Genomic DNA, 21,310 nt, shown 5'->3' on the forward strand with positions numbered 1-21,310 from the left:
ACATTCAACGAGAACTTGTAATAAATATGATACTACAATTGGATACAATTCATTATTATGCAAAAGCCTGTTTCATTTAAAGCTTTCAACATGCCTAAAAATGAATCAATCTCTTCTCAGTTACAAACATTTCAAAGATGTTCCTCAAAAGAACCCCAAAAAAAGAAAAAAAAAAAGGGAAAAATCAAAAATACAAATCAGAACTCTGTTTTAGTATTCTGGAACAGAAGGATAATTCCTTCAGCAACTTAAAATACTCAAAAACTTGAAAGTATATTGAACAAAAAGTTGTGGGCAAGTTAGCTGAATTCTCTTTAGAGTGTTGAATGATTCAAAGTTGTAGCTTCTTTCTATATTATTTTCTACATTTTGTTTAACAAGCACAACCCCCTCGTTTCTGATCTATCTGAGATGAACTCACAGTCGGCTTTAGGTTGACATCCACCATGTCTTCTTGTTTTGTGGAAGAAAGGGTCTCCATTCCTGGCAATGCAGCCGCTATCTTGCGAAATAGAGGCTGTAATATTACATTAAACCATCAAGATTAAAGTGATAAACGGACCCAAATGACAGCAGTTCTGGAATGAAAAAGAAATGCAATTTGTCCATTATTATTTACCTTGATATTGAATCCTGCTTTTGCACTTGTTTCTATAAACACGACTCCGGAGTCCGGACTCGCGAGCCTTGCCATCTCCTTGTGCTATGGACACTTGCCTGTTTTGATTCATCACCAAACCCACATTATCAAAACAACCTATCCATACATCCAAAACCAAAATAATTTATACTAAAATGCTCTGTTCATTCATGAAAGAATCCACATTGAGCTGCAATAACATTTAGCTTGTAATATGCTAGGCATGAATGTTGATAAGCTTATTCATTATATCTCAAATCTTAAAACAATAGGATAGGGTTACTCTATTGAATTGAATGTCATATTTATATACATTTAATTGAAATAAAGCACATGAATGAGAAGATTATCAATGCAAAGTAGTAAAACTTTACAATATTAATTTCAAGATGTAATGTAGCTCTTTCATCATTAAATACATACCTGTTCATTGAAAAACTCTTGCACCGTGGCATTCAAGTTGTCATTCCAACGGTCATTCCATATTCCTAGAAGCACTTTGTTAAGCTTGGGTGTCACTTGGTCTCCATAACCAAAGGTCTTCATTTTTCCACATCCACGTATCAGTACGCTCTCCAATGCTGGGTATTCAATAGTATATGATCCAGAGCTAAAACAAGTAAGGTTGTTTAGATATCCAAGTTCCAATATGTACAAACTAGGAAACACTATCCTCTCTACTGATGCTTCTTTTTCTCTTTTCTCATTTGTGACTATTTCTTCTATTGTTGAGCAGCTTCATAGTTCAAGTCTTTTGAGCTTCCCCAGGCATTTGACAATGGAAGGGGTGAAGAGGTTTTTTAATTTATGACAATTCTCTATGTACATAGATGTCAGGTTTCCCAAACTTGGGGAAGTTATGATGTGGTCTAACTCCTCATCCAAAGCTTCTTTCTTCTCAAAGATCTCCTCTAAATTATTGCAATACGCTATATCTATTTCTTCCAAACAAATAAGGCTTTGGAGTAGAGTTGGTGAAAATAGTTTTATTAACTTACTGCATGACCAAATTTTTACCTCTTTCAAGTTATGAAGGCTTATGGATTGATGGTCACCCTTCCATATATGTGACAACTCAGGCAATTCTTTCAATTCTAGATGCTCTAATGATGATAGTAACTTGGTTTCTCCCTCTGCAATCTTAATATCTTTACAATCAAATATATACACCACTGATCTACAGCCATATGTTTTAAAAGTTTGAAAATTTTGTAAGCTCTGTAACAAATGACTTGGTACAACACTTAACATGTTGCTGCAACTTGTAACTTTTAAAACTTTTAATTTACTGAAAGAGAGGGCTGGAGGTTGTCCATGACATAGTTCAACCAAGTTGGGATTGCAATAGATATTCAATTCCTCTAAATTGTGGAAAGTTGAGTTTGGTGTCCCTTCCATTGCATTTAGGAGATACTTTATCTCATCACATAATGTGATATCAAGATACTTCAATTCATTGAACCCGTCTTCAACTAGGTTATGGCTAATGCTCTCTAAATTAGCAATTTTCTTTAAAATTAGGCACTCGGTTCTTTTGAGCAAACCTTTAACCCAACAACAGTCATGTATTTTTGAAATGTTGGTTTGTGAGGCACACATATATCTTGAGTACCTACTCCCATCCAAATATTCATCAAAATGGTTACTATATTCAATATAACCTATTCTTAATTTAAATTTGGACAGGTTATTTGGGAATACTAACAATTTTGGTGAGAGGTCAAGGTTTGAAATAGAAATCTCTAAATGAGTCAATCGAGACAAGGCTTGTAACTCAACAAGATTGGCATTGCTTTTCAAAATTTCACTTTCAGATTCCCATTCCCAAAATCTATTAATGTACAACTCCTCTAACTTTTTAAGAGAGAATATAACACCACGAGATTTTAGTGTTAACTCCCAACAATCGTTCAAATCTAGTAGTCTGAGATTACTTAATTGGCTAAAGGATATGGGGATCTCCTTAATATTAGATTCGGAGAGACAAAGAATCTCTAGTTTACTTAGCTTTCCAATTACTCCTATGTCACCCAACTCTCCATCACTAATATATAATGTTCTAAGATTTGAAAGAAATGAAACTGAATCAAGCAGTGAAAAGAGCCTGAATCCACTCAAGTTTAAAACATTGAGATTTTTCATTCCTTGAAAGAAATTCCCAGGAAAACAAATCTTAGCACTGCCTTGCACCATCAAAACCTGTAACTTTGGGCATTCTAACTCATTAGGTAGCTCTATAGTATTATTTGACATTAGTGAGATACATGTGAAATCTTCAAATGTATCTATGTTTGTCCACTCTCGTAGACCAATGCCAGCTTTTACCATGAATTGGTGGTTGTATTTAGGAGCTATGTTTAATGCAAAATCCCGCACTACATCATGCATTTTAACATACTCTTCACCATCATCATCATCAATTAAGAGAAAGGAAGAAGTGATGGTACTTACAATAGCATGAACTCTATCTCTGACATCTTCTATTGTTTCATCGTCTTTAAACCACCTCTGACCAATCGCGTATCTCACTAAAACTTCAATTGGAATTTTGTAATCCTCTGGAAATAAGCTACAAAATAAGAAAAGTGATTTTGACTCCACTTTTCCTAGATAATTCAAGCTCAGTTCCAAAGATGAAAATAAGATCTCCTCCACTCCTTCGATGTTGGATGGGTTGGACTTTTGAAGTTGTCTTGCCGCGTTGCTCCACACATGCTTGTTCTTGCCCTTTAAAGCTCCTGCTATTATCACTATTGCAAGTGGCAAGCCACCACATTTAGCAGCTATCTCTCTTGCAAAAGAGCTTATGTCAGAAGTTTCGACATCTGAGCCGATAATCTTGCTGAAAAGTGTCCAAGATTCTTGTTCTAATAAAGTTTCAACTGTATGTATCTCCTGACACTCCATTTGATTACATATAGTTTTGCTTCGAGAGGTGGTTAAAATTTTACAACCTCTATGGTCACTCCCAAAAGGAATACCAATCTCATCCAATTTGATTCTTTCCCAAACGTCATCTAAGATAATGAGGATCCGCTCCTTCTCCTTGATTCTCTCCCATAGGAAACTTGCTCTTGCTATTTCAGAACTAGGTGGCAAGGAGTTTGTTACACCTAACATGTTAGCAATATCGCTTTGAATCTTCATAATACTAGGGGTTTGAGAGACAACCGCCATCACAACAACATCATACATCTTAGCTTCTTTTACATGTTGGCTGATTTCTTTAACTAGCCTGGTTTTACCCACACCACCCATTCCCCATATTCCAATTATGCTGACACTGTCACTATCAGTTAAGGCCTTCATAACTTGCTCTTAATTGAATTTCTAGATTCAAAAGTGCCTGAAGAAAATAACTTCGAGGATGATATAATTCCAGATGGAGGAGCAGGACAAGACACACTCTCATCAAGCTTTCCTACTTCCTGGAGCTGTTCAGATATCACCAGAGAATGCTTCTTTGCCTCCTTACTGAATCGATAACGTTGTTTGAGATTAATGCACCACCCTTTGAGGCACCTCTTGTTAGCTTTGTCTTCATCTTCCAAAAAGCTTTCAGCTTTTGTAGAAATATTATCAACTTCTGCTATCCAGCTTCGAACATTAGCGAAGATGATTTCTCCTTGTCTTTCAGCAACTTCGATTTTCAGTTGCATACTACGTCTTCTATTTGCCAGCTTCTCAGCTTGCTTTTTCAAATTTTCAATGTTGTCGTTGTAACAAAACAAGTAACCAAGTTGATCACCAGCGGCTGCAAAACAACACTTTCCGACCTCCACAGTAATTGCAGAAACAATTTCCATGGCTTTTTTTTCTCTTGGATATAAGGAGAGAATTCTATTGAGTAGTCTTTGAAGGTGAGAGAAGGATAAAATAAGGGATTTAAAGGAAAGGTTTAGGAGAAATTTAGTGGCTTAGTTTGCAACAAAGAGGAGGACACAAACAATCCGATGAAGAAATTAATTAAGTGATGAATGAGCGAGTGGTGTGAAATGATAAGAAGAAAGAAAAGCACAAAAGGACAAGAAGTAAATATCAACGTGTGTTGATTTTTCCACCTTTCTTTTCAGTTTTTGTTGGACTGAATGTGAATATGATGAACTTTCGAAGTCAGTTTTGACTATAATGAATAAAGCTAGAATTGGAATTTAATCAATGAAAATAACAACTTTGATGTTACCCTACCTACCAATGAAATTTCCCACAACTTGTGGTGAAACCAGCTGGAAACTTTAAAATAATTATCTGCAAGAAAATCAGATATTGAAAGCAAATATAATTCTATGTTGATCCTGGTGATTAATGCTTGAATAAAATACATGATTATGATTAATACTTGAAATTCTTCTTCTTGAGTGAAAGATTTAGAGTTTTGAAGGTTCCATGATATTTCAAGTTGAGAATTCCGGGAAGATTACTGCATAAAATTAAAAACTTTAAAAACTGTAAGCCTTCTTTCTGATTTGATCCTGGTAATTTTTAAGTTTGTATTGTCTTTTTTTTTTTTTTTTTTTTTTTTTTTTATTTTTTTTTTTTTTTTTTTTTTACATTCAATTCAACTATGGTTTCTAACATCACATAATAAACTATTTTATTGTTTATTCAAGAAGTTCAAATTGTTTCCATACCATACAACTAATTTTTTAAGCTTATTTAAAGCAGTAAAAATTTTAAATTATTTTTTACTTAATTTTTATATATTTGACTCAATTTATTGTTGTATATTAAAATCTTTTATGATAAATTAATAATATATATATTTTATAGTTTCTCAACCAAACAATTAGCTATCACATTTCGTCACTTCATTCAATCTTCTACAACTCAAGAAGCTTTTCTTTTTTGTGTTAAAATATTAGCAACAAGAGTTAATGAATTAATCTCTTTGAGATTTCATAAATAACATCAATCTCTTTGTCTTTAAGTTTTAGATGTTAAAAAAACAGAAAAATTTGGTAATACTTATTAACCCGTAATAGTATAAATTTTAACAATTTACTGATAATTTATGAAGGATTTCTATTATTTTAAAAATATAAGAGGATTTTTTATTATTATATCATATCATAATCGAATTAGCATCATTGAGTCTATCAACAATAAAATTACACAATTCTCAATTATATAATAAAAAATTGAATGGAAATAACCACCCTTAGATGGCCGAGGGGTCAATTAAGACTCTTGGGTGTATTACTCAAGAAGTCTTGAGTTCAATTATCCCAATTGCTAATAGGAATGACTATTGAAAGTTTACTTGATCCTTAACTTCAGGCCACGAGAGATTAGCAACTGAGAGTTTAGTCGAACTTGATCCTTAACTTCAAACCTGGGGGAATTAGTCGAGTTGCGCGTAAACTGTCTCAGACACTCCTGATCAATAAAAAAAAAAAAAAATTGAATGGAAAATCTGAGTTTTAAACCATCGCATCAAAATAAACCATTAACAACAAAATATTCATTCTCATTCAATCCTAATAGTTTTTTTTAATGGTTTTAAAGTAGGGATTTAAAGAAAAGATTAGCAACCCGAAGTTTAGTCGGTCCTTAACTTTAGGCCTCAGGAGATTAGCCGAGTTGTGCGCAAACTAACTCGAATACTCTCCGTCACAAAAAAAAAAAAAAAAATGGAAATGATGAGTTTTAAACCATCACATCAAAATAAAACCATTAACGAACAAAATATTCATTCTCATTTAGTCCTAATAGTTTTTTTAACGGTTTTAAAGTTGGGATTTAAAGACATTCTTGTGGGTATTGTGGTGAAAGGTTTTAGAGGAATTGCTATTGTTAAATAAGTTAGGTGGGTATTCTCATTGACACTGTTGCCATTTAGATTCCAATTTGAGGCCGGGGCAAGGACAAGACTAACTCTGTCCTTGGCTTCACCCGCCATTCGGGGATTGCTTTTGGGCCCGAGCCTGCCCTGTTTGAGGTGGGTTGGGTAAACTTTTATTGTGATTGGGGTATTTTAGTTAAATTCTCAAACATTGGGGGTTAAAAGAATTCTCTAAATCATAGTAGCAATAATAATAATAATAATAATACCCACCAATTTATTATTAAGAAAGAGGGACAATTCAGGAAAAGCTTCTTCCGATAATCTATTATTCCTCCCAACCAAACACATTAATTATTTATACCCACCAATTTATTCCAATCTAACCAAACATATTAATATAACATTTTTCAGTAATCTTCAAAATAATACGCACACTAAGGGGTATATAACACCCACCCTAAACATAAAAACCCTCCATAATTAATTATGTTTCACTTAATATGTTTGATATTTTTAGTCAAAATTGAGTTTTAATAGGTTTTCATTTGCATTGGTAATCCTTGCCTTCTGTTCTAGGAGGTACATCTTTTCCCACCAACCCTAAAATTTTCCAAGGATCATTGTCCAATGGGACTGGATTTTTCCGAGCAACTGATCCGGTCTAGTATTTTTGCCAAACCTAACATGATAATGGTCACCAATACCTTAGCAAAATTTGAGAAAGGTCAATAACAATTAAAGTAAAATGTTAGGGGAGATAATCAAAGTTGAGCAAAAGCTTAAGGGGAAATCAATAATGTTTTTTCACCGATGGATGTGAATATAATGATTGAAAAACTTTCAAAGGCCAAAGTGATATATATGACACATATCATCAATCTCAAGGTGTATAGTTTATCTTGACCGAGACGGACCACCAAATTTAGAGAAGACGTCTTCGTCTTGTACTTATCCTTACCTTAGCTTTATTAAAGTTGATATGAACCAACAAAGTATAATAAAATGGGGGTCAATATCACTTTGCAATATTAAGACTCTGTTTGTTAAACTCTTTAAGAATACTATTATTAGTATTCTCAATAAAGTTAAACAGTAAAATTAACTTATTCTTAAAATATTATTCTATACTATTCAATTTTTTTTAAACCCTCTTAAATTTGTTAATTTAACTAAACACTCCTAAATATTTTTTTTAAAAATTACAAAAACACCCCAATAACCCTCCGACGGTGGTGGCCGATTATCCGTATTTAATAGATGAGTTAAGGATGTTTTTGTTAACTTTTAATATTTTATTATAAGGATGCTTAATAAATAAATAAACATAGAAGATATTTTTGTTAATTTCTAAATTTTACATCGTAATACCTGTCCAATTTAACTTTTTTCAAAATATTATTCTAAAAAATATCATGATAATGAACCAAACGTAACCTAAGTTTTCATAAGTAGGTAGGTGGTAAATATAAACTATAAAGGAAAGGTGAGGAAGAAATCAAGATGGGATTTTGAGATAAGCTTCAGAAATAAGGCCGATACAATGCCCGATGTCATTTTCTTTATCTTCTAATTAGCACACGCACACAAATATTAACCACACACAGGCTTAATGAAGCAACAGTTAATTGACAAAGACGTTGTGTGACTGAGAGATCATTTACCTAAGATGGGGAATTATTGCAGGACTCTACAATCTTTATAGTCCGGAAACTTATGGGATATGAATATGTTGTGTAGGTGGCCTCGAGCAGATGAATTTACAACACCGTCTTGTACACTGTACAAATAAGTTAGTAATCTCCTCTCCTGCTGCTGCTAACATCACTTGTAAAATCATCGTCGTCGTTTTCACATTGTTGCAGTAGTTCATTATACTCGGGATTATCAGCAGCAGCTACACGCAGATGCTTTACAGCTTTAGCCTGGCGACCTACATTATATAAAGTACTGAAAAACCCAGTAGTTAGTGCTCAAACAATAGACATAAATTGTAATGACAATATTGATCAATTCTGAGACGAGCGATTATCAGGTTATAAGTAAAAACACTTGAGAAATGATTGTGTAAATTTATACCTTGAAAGTAATACCAATCCATCATAATAATAGGCTTTGGAACTTTTTTCCCCTGGCTCTTCCAAATTTGCAATTCTTTCCAGGTGTACAATTCCTTCAGCCATTTTCCCCTGTAACATACAGAAGAATATGGAAACAAATGAAAAAAAAATGAATGCCCTTCTTCATCGAGTAACTATATTTTTAAGCCTGCTCACCCAGCTCAAAAAGTTTACGGCGGGCCATGGCTGGGTCCTAAATTGAACTCAAATCGTGGCATAGTTTTGAGAATAATATGTTACGCTCATGGCCTTTTATTTCAGAGTAGTTAGTAGAATCCCAAAAGCATCACTGAGTTTTACCTGTCTTATATAGGCAACACCGGCCCACTCAGAAGCAACAATTAAAAGATCAATATTTCAACTTCTCTGGGATGGCTGGAGACGAAGAGCTGATGGGATGTCAAAGAAACAGCTTTTAGTTAATGACACGTCAGAAACGTTGATATGAGCAAGAAAAAATATTTTCAAAATTAGAAAGAATCAAAAGCTAGGATAAAATAAATGTGGGTGTGACTAAATCACAATGTATGAAGGTTTTATATGCTCTTTCCAACATAATAAAACGCTTTTATTTAAACTTCTGTAATTACCATAAATCATGCATAAAGCATGCTTCCTGCCTGTATAAATCCTGTTTTATATCCTAAACATCTGATTGTGAAAAGACATAAGATAATTAAATTAAACTAGACGACCTTGGAGATAGCACGCTCCAAATATTCAATAGCCTCCGCTAGCAGTCCTTTCTGCAGTAGAGTCTACCCCATAACTATCAAAGCATTTATATAATCAAGATCCTTATCAAGCGCCAGTCTGTCATCAAACGTTAACTACTTAGTGCAACAGCTATTATTTGATGTTTTAATAAAATAAAACTAGAGACTGCAGAGGGAAGGAAAGGGGGCATAAGAAGAGAAAGTTACTGCAAAAAAAGAATTTGCTCTTTCTTTCTGTCCTTTTGACAAGTGTTCGACTGAAAGCTGTCCAAAATCCAAACAACAAAGATTGAAGACAACATGTAACACAACCCTTACATTCACATTGTAGGTGAGGTTCCGAGGTTAGTCACTTACAGCTACCAGCTCTTTAGGGGTTAGGTCCTTGACAGATATTTTTGCGTTGCTTTGCAGGGAAATCCAAATATTTTTCAGGACTATCAATTTCTTCAGATTTTTCCAGTGCTGATGAAGCATCTTTGTCAGGTAACCCCAACTTTGTGCGAACAGCAGGATATTTCAGGGATTATGATTTCACACACTAAACCAACTAAAACATATCACACATAGGAACAAATTCTTTCCAAAAAAGAAAATTGCAATAACAACCTGTATCATACTAAATGTGCTATTAGTAACCCAATAAGACGACCAGGCAAATCAAGGCAAATAAATTAGTGATTATACCCAGCACAACATCAGGGGAACTTCCCAGTCAAATACTAACCTTTCTGATAAGGGTAAAGACCAGCAATTAGAAAAAAAAATTAAAATGAAATAGAGAAATAGATAGCAGTGTTTTCACAATCCAATAGGCCATTGACATTATCAGTATTTATGTATACAACTTTTGCCCATTCAGCCGGGGATGAGGTGACATATATGAACTACTTAGTTTGAATGGTCCCTAAAATCAATTATGCAATTAGGAATCTATCCTATGAGCTTAAATTCTGAGATTAATGATTACTCAATAAAACTGTGGACAAATACAAGAACAAAAATACATTTCACTGTGAATGTCAATAAACAATGAAAACATCCAAAAAGGTAAGCTAAAAGGGAAACCTGATTTAACAATCATGGAACATAATTTCGAAGTAGAAATGAAGGTAGAATATTTTACCTGAGGAATACAATAGTCGATAAAAAATAAAGGTAGCGTCCAAACATCCAAATATCTCTTGTAATACTGCAATAAGGAAGATAAATAACATATACTAAATATGGCATAAAAATTACAGGGGAAATTATATGCCATTCTTATTCTCACAACTGACATGAACATAAAATCCGGACAGTAAAAAATTTTAAATGTAATAATATAGCAGTAAGCAAACCTAAACAAAACTGTTCTCAACTCAATTTTGCCAATAAGCCATGCGCGCCTTCTTGCTTTCCAAGCGAAGATTTCCTAAAAGAAATCAGGTAAATATATCAAACAAAAGACGGCACAAACTGTAATAATATGACCAGCTTGTTAGTGCCACATACCATCAAACCCTCAACGATATTAATCAATGAATACATAAAGACTATATTACTATAGTAAGCATTATGATAGAAACCCACTCTAATAACTCAATAATTTGGGCTGGGCCATGGGTCTTTCATGGGCTTGGGTAGAACTCTCCTTGGAAAACCGGCTTGCCAAGGGAGGGTGCCCAAGCCTTTATAACCCACATGCCCACCCTTTTCCCTTTCAATGTGGGATCCTAACATTCCACCACGCTTCCGCAACCGACGTCCACGTCGGCCTCTTTACCCCCGTCGGCCTCTTTACCCCTTGGGTGACTACGCGGATCCCCTTTCCCTCGGGCCTCTACGCCCTTTCTCGGGGTAACAGCCCGGGCCCAAGGTCAGCCTGCCACGGGTCAGCCTGCCACGCGTGCGCTACCACATAGGCGCAGAATCATGCTCTGATACCAAATTGATAGAAACCCACTCTAATAACTCAATAATTTGGGCTGGGCCATGGGTCTTTCATGGGCTTGGGTAGAACTCTCCTTGGAAAACCGGCTTGCCAAGGGAGGGTGCCCAAGCCTTTATAACCCACATGCCCACCCTTTTCCCTTTCAATGTGGGATCCTAACACATTAATACATATATTTCTTGCTCTATACAAATATTCAAGCATGTTAGTGCCATACACAATCAAACCCTGACCCTCCAGTGACATTATCTGAATACTGGTAAAACCTAACATAAAACATGGGACCTGAAGAATTTAACAAAACACAACAAAATAAATAAGTACAAAATTTATTCAACCAAACTATATATGAGGCTACTGTTGCTTAAAGTTTTTGCCTAAAGGACAGAAGACAAACAGATCAAAATACCAAAAGAATAAAAAGCAAAGAAAACAATAGTGGTACAGAAATTACTGGCTAACATCTATATATATTTTTTCAGTTAGCACTGCAAGTCTGAATGCCAAAGTCGAAGTAGCAATAATTACCCACCTGAAAACGCTTTGCACACCAACTAATTAAAACAAAACATCTCAAGAGTGAATTTCATTTAACATGGAAAAGGAAGATATTAAAGAATTTAAAAGAAAACATCTATAGAATTAACTGGCTAACATCTATAAGAGACATGTATTTCTTTCTAGGTCTGTGTATCTAGGTTTGAAATGGGAGAAGAAAGGTAAAGTTATTTACAGAATATATGTAGTTGTATCACCTGGATGGACAAGGAGGCTAGGAATCACAGAAATGAGGGACACCCGATTGTTTTTGTTTCCCTCCGAAAAAGTGAAATTTGATCAATGAAACTCCTTCCTGACTAAGGTGGTGGAAATGGCGGAGGCACTAATTTTATCATGTACTCTATATATTGAAAGGCAACTAATCAGTTTCGTGAAGCGGGCTATGTGCTCTACCGAGCTAGAGCTTCCTCCATCTCACTAGCCACCATTTTGATAAAATGTTTTCATCACTTCCAATTTGGGAAGTTTTAGCTCTCATGCACCTAATAAAATATAAAAATAATAATAATAAAGATTGATACATCTTGCTGGATGCAGAGCCGATTTAGAAGACAAAGAAGAAATTGCTTATTCTTTGTATGGAATGAGAATTTAATAATGGATACAAAAGGTATTTATGCTATACCTAGAGGCAATATTGTACATTCATAAAAAGTCTTTAAACCAATTAGATGGGCACTCTCTGCAGAAGATATGCAGCATGTGTGAGATACTCACTCTTTCCACTAACTTCAATGTTAACATAAATTTTAAGCAACGGCTATTGTGTATTACCATATATGTTAAAAGAAAGAAGTTTGTGCAAAAATTTCTTTTTTCTGCACTCAGGTTGGTCAAAAGACCCTCCAAAAGTAAAAACCAAGTTCACCTTATCAGATAGGATAATTAGTGAAAGCATGCATCTCATAGTTGTTTTGTTTTAAATCAAAAAGCAATTCTTCAACACCTTCTATGTAATAATGTCCTCTTCTCATACAATGTTTTAAGTTCTGCAGAGATTTTTAGTTAAAATTAGTATTTTACAAATAAGGAGGGATAGATCCATAGAAGAAATAGAACATAGAGCATATCAGCATATCCAAAGAAGAGTCATTCAGAAATAAACATAAATCAGAATATCTGAATTGATTCTCAAAATATTACAATAGAATACTGTGTTTCACTTTGTAGTTTGATTAATTGGTGGAAAGGATAAAAAAGACAGGGTAAAGTAATTCATGACATAAGAAATTTACAAACAAAATGATAAGATACAGACCACTAACCAGTACAAAAATTGCTATTGAATAGGAGTTAATTAACAATTTATTATCAATTATTCATATTTGCTTGGCTCACGTATGTAACCAACACTTGTTTTGAAAAAGAATCTAAAAAAACAATGCAGTTACCAACATGTAAGAAAAGAAAATAACAAATATAAGTTGCATTGTTACTGAACCAAAATTCGGTTAAAAAAAATATACGTTTCATACGATTTCTTGTCCTAAAGTCCAAAACAATTTTCAGGCAAAACCCAGAACATGCTCTCCACTCTAACATGGCAGGCACTAGATTGTCAAAGCTCATAAAAAGAGAAATTTAGCAACCTGCCAAATCGAAAGGCCTTCCGTCTTTAAAGAATTTTCTAGCTAACTCCACCTGAAATAAGACAAGACACATTAGTATAGGACATTTGATGGGACCAAAAGCAAAAAACAGCTCATTTAGATGATCAATTGATGTAAATTTAAGAAAGCAATACAGTGGATTTTATAGCAGAAGGGAGTTATTAGGGCTAAAATCTATAAAATTTACAAGATGAAGAGTACAAGAGAAATTGCCAAAAAAACAGGAGCATAACTTTGCAAGATCCTCAACTTTTGGGAGGAGAGATCACTCCACATTTCCAACAAGTTAAACAATCCGGAAATAGTGATTATTGATCAATAATTCTAAATTCCAAAATCCAACTTGTGTTTCAATGCAATTCCACACTTCAAAATATAAAAAGGACACATAAACACAAAAAGAGAACAACAATATAACCATTATGCAATCAAAATAAATACAAGGATATAAATCCTTTTATGACTTTTCAAATTTCAAACACGAATTGACCTAATTACTTAATAAAATTGATCACTCAACATTCTATACTGTACAAATTTAATCATTCTATACTACAAATGATGCCTCAAATCAATTTAACTGAAAAATGAGTTCCTTCAACTGAATGAAAGATAATATTTGGACATTAGTGTCACACATACCTCATCAATCAGCCCCTTTTTGAATTCAATCCATGCAGTTGGGTGCTTGCATTATATTAGTTCCTTCGTAGGCATTCTGAGCATAAATTCTCATTTTGATCATCGCAGCCTTAATATAAGGAAATAACTGGAAAGATTAAGAGAAGGGCATGCTGTGTATCCAAATACTGTTTCTGAAAACTCCCAACCAAATGTATTTTCCTCAGATTCATGTATCATTTGATTCCAAAAAGTAAAAAAACTGTACCTTGTAAATTAAAAAAAAAAAAAAAAATTCTAATATCTATGCAAGCTCACCAATCATAACACAAATAGGCAAAGCAAAGTCCAATAAGGCATCAACAGTAGTTATCTTCATCACTATGTTAACATGTGTCCTTAACAAGACTCTTGGTGAATAAGCACAATATCTCACACAAACCAAGATGCATCAATGCAGTAGATGCGGTTGTGTATTACCTCTATAGACCCTAACTCAAGAGCCTACATCATAGAAGATGATTAACTATATTTTTATGAGTTTCTATGGATTGGAAGCATTTACTTGTAAGCGATAACTATGCTCAACAGTCATTTTGATCATCTTAAAGAAAGAGACGTGCAGAAAGACACCACCATTTCATCAAGAACCTTTCTGAAGTTGCAAAATCATTATAAACCTCCCCTAAAATTCCCAAAAACATTTAATCTCTAAGTTCTATAAAATTTATCAAAGCTGAAACTGCAAACACAAACACTCTACAACTCAAGAAGCTTTCCTTTCTTATGTTATAATATCAGCAACAATTAAATTACACGATTCTCAATTATATAATCGAAATGGTATGGAAACCGCTATATTTTAAATCATTGCATCAAAATCAACCGTCAACCAAAATAATATTCATCCTCATTCAATATGTTAACTTCTCCAGTACAGTACAATACCAACATTATAAAAATAACCATAATATTCAAAGAAACATTTATTTCTCTAAGTTTTAAAAAAATTGTCAGAAACTACCATTAGAAACAAAGTCTCCATCTAATCTCTAAACCAAAAAATCTACTCTTCAAGAATCTTTCCCTTTCTTAGATTATAATCACATCAACATTGAAAAATCCAAAATTCTATTATGAGAAATAGCATGAAAACTGAAAATATTTCATCCTCATTCAATGGTCTTAACTCTTAAGTGTTAACTTCTTCAACATGATACTGTATCAGCATTATCGAAATAACCCACCAACAAAACAACCCCAATATCTCTCGTTACCCTTTATTTGACCAGAATTCTTCACAAATAATCTAATTCTGCTCACACTAATTCATTTTCATGGCTTACATAAAACTTTTATTATTATTTTTTTTTTTCAAAAAGGCTTTGACTTTGGCGTCCCAATTTCTAACAAAAATATAAACAAATAAAGCAAAAGAGCGAGTACCCAAAGAAGGCAGGGACATCCTCGTAAAAAGGGTCACGACCGATTGTGTCCATGATGTCAAAGAGCAGTATGAGAAGCTTTCTCTGTTGAGTTTGTCCACTCAAGGAGGCCATGAGGGGCCTTTTTGTAATGTTTTTTAAGCTCGGATTTAAAGAAATTCTTGTGGGTTTTCTAGAGTATGCTTTTAGACGGATTGCTGTAGAACTCAGTGTGGTAGTTACTCTCATAGACACTGCTGCCATTCAGATGCTAGTTCCGAACTGTGCAGTGGGTTGGGTTTGTTTTGTTCGGTCCCCGGGAAAATGAAGTGTAATATCATTTTACTCCCTGTTGTTTTTGTTAAATTTTGGGTTTAATTTTCGACCTCCCCTTACTTTTAGTAGAATTTTAAAATGTCCCCCTAGTCTGGAAACTATCCATCACGTTCCTTGAATTATGTCGATGAATGCTAGCAACATTTTCTTTTTTACTCTTGCACTTCCTTCTTGATAGTGTATAAAGACAAAAAAAAAAAAAGTTACAAGCCTATACTTTCTATAAACAAAACAGTTGTTAGTTCGGTTTTTTTATACAAAATCAAAACCAAAGTCAATGAATGAGAAAGTGAGTATTGCTAACATTTCTCGTATAAAGTAACCTTGACAATATTCGGGACCATGATTAAGGACTTTAACCTCTCATCTCAACCCATTACACAAACCCATATTTGTAAGGTGGAGTCAAGTAAATATCTTTAGGGTATATAGGTCCTTAGAGGGAAAATTAAAAAAAAATTAAATAAGTAAAATGATATAATTAATTGAATTTTATTTATTATGTTTAAAATTTCTTGTTGACAATTTTTTTTTTTTTTTTTTTTTGGTGTTTTCATTGCACTAACTCTCAATTTTAGTGTATCATTCTCATCAACCATAAAATTTTGGAGATCCCTCGTCCAATAGGGTTGGATTTTTTTGAAGCAATCGACCAAACGATACTTTAGCAAAATCATAGAGACAATAATAATTAAGTAAATGTTAGAGAAGATCATCAAATTTAAGCAAAAGCTTGGATGAAATCAACAACTTGAAGGGAGTTTATTACAACCATAACGTCCCGATAATATTCTTATAAAAAATTCTTATCTCTGAGTCGAGGAAAAAAAAAAAAAAAAAATTCTCATAATTTTAATCTACCTAAAATTGGGGTGCCCCAATGACATCACCAACAAAGTACTAGTTAAAACTTATTTCACTCTATAATACAACTGAATGACCCAAAAAAAAAAAAAAAAAAAAAAACACAAGAAATGAGGATTAAATTAATATTCTCTTTTGGAAAATTCTAAACCCCTCGAAGCTTCCTTTTCACGTAAACCTCGAGTATTCAAGAATGACTATAAACCCCCGAGCAAATGAGTTTACATCGTCTTGTATGCTTTACAAATAAATCAATAAACAAGTTGACGTCTTGTATCAATCCAAACCCAATCTATTTACTTATTCATGTTAAAGGTTTCAACCTATTTAATATTCGTGTCATAAATGTTTCAACCCATCACGACATGTTTAATAACTTGACCCGTTTAAAACATGTTTAATAATTTGTCCTATTTAATAATTGACAAATTAAACTTGTTTACAACATATTTAACAATGGACAAATTTAACACGTTTGTGACACTTTTAAAGTATTATTTGATATAAATGCATGGTTAATTAGCCATTTTTGTTATTTATTTTTATTATTAAAATCAAGGTTTTAAAATCCAACCCGGCTTGACCAATGAACTAGTTCAACTGGGACTTGGTTTGTGAGCTAGGTCAAAAAGACCTAAAAACCGAGGGGTCATTTCATCTTGAATAACTTACGATTATAGACTGGGGGTACTATAGTAACCCGCTAGTCCAATCGATTTTTGGGAAAAACCAAGTCAAACATAAACCCCACTTTTTATATCCCTAAACCCAATTTTCCACCCGTTTTCCCCCCCAAAATCTTCATACCATCAAGCCTTGACCCAGTTTGTCACTCTCCCATTTGCGATTTCCTCTCTTCACTATCGATCTCTTCCTTTCATCTTTCTTTAACTTCTTCATTGCATCTCTCATATCCAATTTTCCACTTCAACAATAGCCCATAGCCTTGTTTCATCATCTTCATCAACTTGCTTTTATCTTCGGTAGTAGCTCATCTTTCTTATTCCAGTATTGACTTTCAGTTCCTCTCCAAGACCCGTCTCTTTCTGGTAAACCTTCTTTTATTCCATTTCAATCCATTCTCTATATGCTTTTTTCTTCTTTCTCTACTGGGTTGTTTTTGTACTGTCAATGATAGTCTCTTTTGATTGAAGCTTGGTTGTAGCTTGAGTTTATTACTAAAACTTTAATATACTAATGTTTTTGTTTTTTATCACCATGGATTTAGTTGATGCTCGATCTTAACACTAACTAATCGCACATGGGAAATGTTGAGCTAACTCAGAAGACACACGTGTATATGGGGGTTTTGGGTTGAATAAGAAACAAAGAACAATATTTAAAGCGGTTCGGATGCTTAAACAAGCGAATCTTACATCCACTGATATTGCATTAATATATGAGATCAGGTCGCGTTCAGTGAGCTGATTAGTAGCTTAAAGAATACAAGTGAATATACAAGAGAGAGAAAATGTATGTTATTTCAGAGAAAAATTAGTTAATCCCACGAACAAGAGAGGAGCCATCTATTTATAGCAGGATGAATTGAGATAATGATTACTAAATTTACAAGTGGGTTAGACTGCCGTGCAATCCTTATTTGTGTCCCGTTATTCACCTACTCGATAGATTTCTTCGATTTGCGCAAGGATTGGACACGTGGAACGTCTCCAACCTTTCGCCAGCCTGACGCATACCCACTATTGGCAGGAGCAGACCGCTCATGTCAGCATGCGACGTGACTACATTTGAACCGCTGCAGAACCTACCTAAGTTCTGACCGCTCACACTGACAAGGCTTGGCGTCAACCCTACTTTTTCAAGCGTAACAGATTCTAAAATCATCAGATTCAATTTGTTATTATTTTGTCAATGATAGTCTATTTTTTTAATTGTTTTACTACAATTAATCGCTATTTAACTTAATATATAGAAGCATCAAGCCTTATTAAACAAATTTTGAAGTTTAATCGCAATGTGTGATTTTGATTGCATCATCAATGTGTTAGAATTTTGATGGAGTAATATATTTGACACACTTGATGATGATCATCTGTCACATGGTATGCCAAGTTCAATTGAGGATGAATTGAAGATTATTGGGTAAAGAAAATCATTTTTTACTAAAATGTTTATTAATTATGATGTGTTTTCTTCATGAATTTTGTTATTTTGATTTGTAATTAATTGTAATATGGATTAATGCTTTGTTAAAGAATTTTTTTCAAGAATTTGTATTCTGGAATTCTGCATTCTGAATTCTTTTTGCATACGTTAACATGGTGACATCACCGATTGAACTAGTTTAGTCTATGACCCGAGACCTGACCAGTTTGTCTGGTTTCACCCCGGGTTGGTTTTTAAAACATTAATTAAAATTATGATAATTAAGTATTAATCATATCATAAACGGGTTCGAAGGGTGAGAACCCTCAACCCAAACCCAACCCTTTTAACAAAGGTTTTGAGTTTTTGAACCCAAACCTGCCTAAACTGTGTCATGATCCATTTTGCCACCCTCAATCTCCTCTTCTGCTACCGCTAAGATCACTTGTAAAATCATCGTTGGCGTTTTCACATTGTTGCAGTAGTCCGTTATACTCGGAGTTATAAGCAGCAGCTAAACGCAGATGCTTTACAGCTTCAGCCTTGCGACCTACATTATATAAAGCACTGAAAAACCCAGTAGTTAGTGCCCAAACAATAGACAAAATTGTAATGGCGATATTGATCAATTGTGAGATGAGCGATTATCAGGTTATAAGTAAAAACACTTGAGAAATGATTGTGTAAATTCATACCTTGAAAGTAATACCAATCCATCATAATAATGGACTTTGGAACTTTTTTCCTCTGGCTCTGCCAAATTTGCAATTCCTTCCAGGTGTACAATTCCTTCAGCCGTTTGTCCCTGTAACATACAGAATAAAGTGGAAACAAATGAAAAAAAAAAAAAAATTGAATGCCCCTTTTCATCGAGTATTTATATTTGTAAGCCTGCCGACCCAGCTCGAAAAGTTTACAATGGCCCTGGCTGGGTCCTAAAATTGAAATCAAATTGTTGCATAGTTTTGAGAATAACATGTTATGCTCCTGGCCTTTTATTTCAGAGTAGTGAGCAGAATCCCAAAAGCATCACTGAGTTTTACCTGTTTTGTACGGGCAACACCAGCCCACTGAGAACCAACAATTAGAAGATCACTATTCTCAAATTCTGTGGGATGGTCGGAGACGAAAACGACGAGGTACGTGGCGTTGTTATACCAGAAGTCGCCAAGTGCTGCCAGGCAGCGTTTAAAGCGGTTACTGGTTTCCAGCCGATATACCCTAAGATTGGACAATGCTGCTACAAAACGTCAACCACGGCGGGCCAATGAGCTGCGGCCTCTACTAGATTCTGAAAAGGAGGCCAGCTCCAAAAAACACCCGTAACCCTGTAATAGAGTAATCGTAACAGTAAAACCGGAGGAGATGAATAGCACAAAACGCCGCATCCAGGATCACAAAAATATTCAGGTGTTAACAGACAACCGCGGCAGAGCCGAACTGAGTGTCTGTTAAAACGAGAAACTTCTGTGAAATAGGAGGGCTTCCAGCCAGAGAAATCTTTAACAGAACTAATGCATTAAGAGATTTAGAGAGAGAGAGACATTGTAGAAGTAGAAGTTTTTATTTATGTTTTTCCTTCTCTGCCTTCTGAAAGAAGGGGAGTCTCCTTATATAGGAGAAGGGAAGCATGTTACAAGCATTACAAACCATACACGTAATACATAGGGATTACAAACATTTCAACAAGTGGAAGGCCAAGATCTGGCCAACATAAAAGTAAAATACAAGTGACAAAAGATTAAGATAAACGGCTATGATGTTGCCGACAGTCGGTGGAGGCTACGTGTCTTCATCTGGAGAGAGGATGAGATCAGCAGGATGACGTCATTCAGAGGATGAGGTGTCAGTCCTGTTTAGGTCTTCATTGTCGTCAGAGTCCATTGGGTCGTGGGTATATCCAAGAGTCTTCCACCAAAGTGGATCAGGAGAATATGGGTTTTGGGAGTCTTGGATCATGCGGGCTTGGGCCTGTAAATAGGCTGGACTGTTGAGGACAAGGTCGAGGTCTGGATCACCAGTCTGTATTCCAGGGATGGTAATAGCATGGTCTGGGTCGTATTCCAAAGGATAAAGTGTTTGGGGAGGGCTGTGGTTAATGAGCTAAGTGTATTGGAAGACAGGAACAGTATCTTTGACTTTTGGTCGGATAGTCGAAGAAGATGCTGCTCGGGAGTCTGCATGTTGGTGAACAGCGTTGATCAAGGTTTGGCAATAGTTATGAGGAAGGGTATCCCAAGGTGGTTCTGAGGGGTTATGGCGAGGCCAAAGGGATGGAGGAATATATTTGTTTATGTGGCACATATGGGTCTGAAAATGTTTGAGTTCTGGAAGATGGAAAGACCAATCTGTGTGGAGGGAAAATGTATAGAGGCCATATTTTTTAAGAGTGCCAATATGTTTTGAGTTCTGGAAGATGGAAAGACCAATCAGTGGTGAGATAATGATCCCGTTGGAAGGTAAAGATAACATGGGATGTAGGAAGATGGGGCTTGGTGCAGAGGGATGCTTGTTGTGTGAAAATATGTTTCCAATATGAGAGAGGGTGAAACCATTCGAGGAAAGTCTGGAATAGAAATTCAGGAAAACCAGGAGTA

General features: G+C 34.7%; 2 protein-coding genes and 1 pseudogene across 8 annotated transcripts in view; all 3 read right to left on the reverse strand.

Annotated features, from left to right (window-relative positions):
* The window catches only part of LOC116121248 (ALBINO3-like protein 2, chloroplastic), a 48,677-nt gene that overhangs the window by 12,648 nt on the left and 14,719 nt on the right, over nt 1-21,310 (reverse strand). For 4 of the 6 annotated variants that reach the window (XM_031407210.1, XM_031407207.1, XM_031407208.1 and 1 more), the window contains 2 exons: nt 19,409-19,518; nt 18,851-19,280 (listed from right to left, as the gene is read on the reverse strand). The exons of 1 other annotated variant lie outside the window; for it this stretch is intronic. In XM_031407210.1, coding sequence (XP_031263070.1) covers nt 19,127-19,280; nt 19,409-19,518 — 264 coding nt within the window. In that variant the 3' untranslated portion in view covers nt 18,851-19,126. Of the gene's footprint in view, nt 1-18,850; nt 19,281-19,408; nt 19,519-21,310 lie in introns of those variants that run through there. One more of the 6 variants, XM_031407212.1, reaches the window with a different exon arrangement.
* On the reverse strand, nt 88-3,963 carry LOC116121250 (disease resistance protein At4g27190-like). 2 transcript variants are annotated; one of them, XM_031407214.1, is made up of 4 exons: nt 3,092-3,963; nt 1,064-1,250; nt 620-717; nt 88-517 (listed from the first exon to the last, which is right to left on the reverse strand). In XM_031407214.1, the coding sequence occupies exons 1-2, from the start codon at nt 3,947-3,949 to the stop codon at nt 1,230-1,232; spliced, it is 879 nt and encodes a 292-aa protein (XP_031263074.1). In that variant the 5' UTR covers nt 3,950-3,963; the 3' UTR covers nt 88-517; nt 620-717; nt 1,064-1,229. The 2 variants fall into 2 exon arrangements, with proteins under 2 accessions (XP_031263074.1, XP_031263073.1); XM_031407213.1 differs by lacking the exon at nt 3,092-3,963 and having other exon boundaries at nt 1,064-3,081.
* Nucleotides 7,933-11,928, reverse strand: LOC116121252 (annotated as a pseudogene).

This window comes from Pistacia vera, unplaced genomic scaffold (genome assembly GCF_008641045.1).
Source record: "Pistacia vera cultivar Batoury unplaced genomic scaffold, PisVer_v2 Contig971, whole genome shotgun sequence".
In the NCBI taxonomy this organism is placed as follows: domain Eukaryota; kingdom Viridiplantae; phylum Streptophyta; class Magnoliopsida; order Sapindales; family Anacardiaceae; genus Pistacia; species Pistacia vera.

What these genes read in the sequence shown, in the direction of transcription:
- LOC116121250 (XM_031407213.1), bottom strand. Translation starts at nt 3,028, where the DNA reads ATGCATGATGTAGTGCGGGATTTTGCATTAAACATAGCTCCTAAATAC.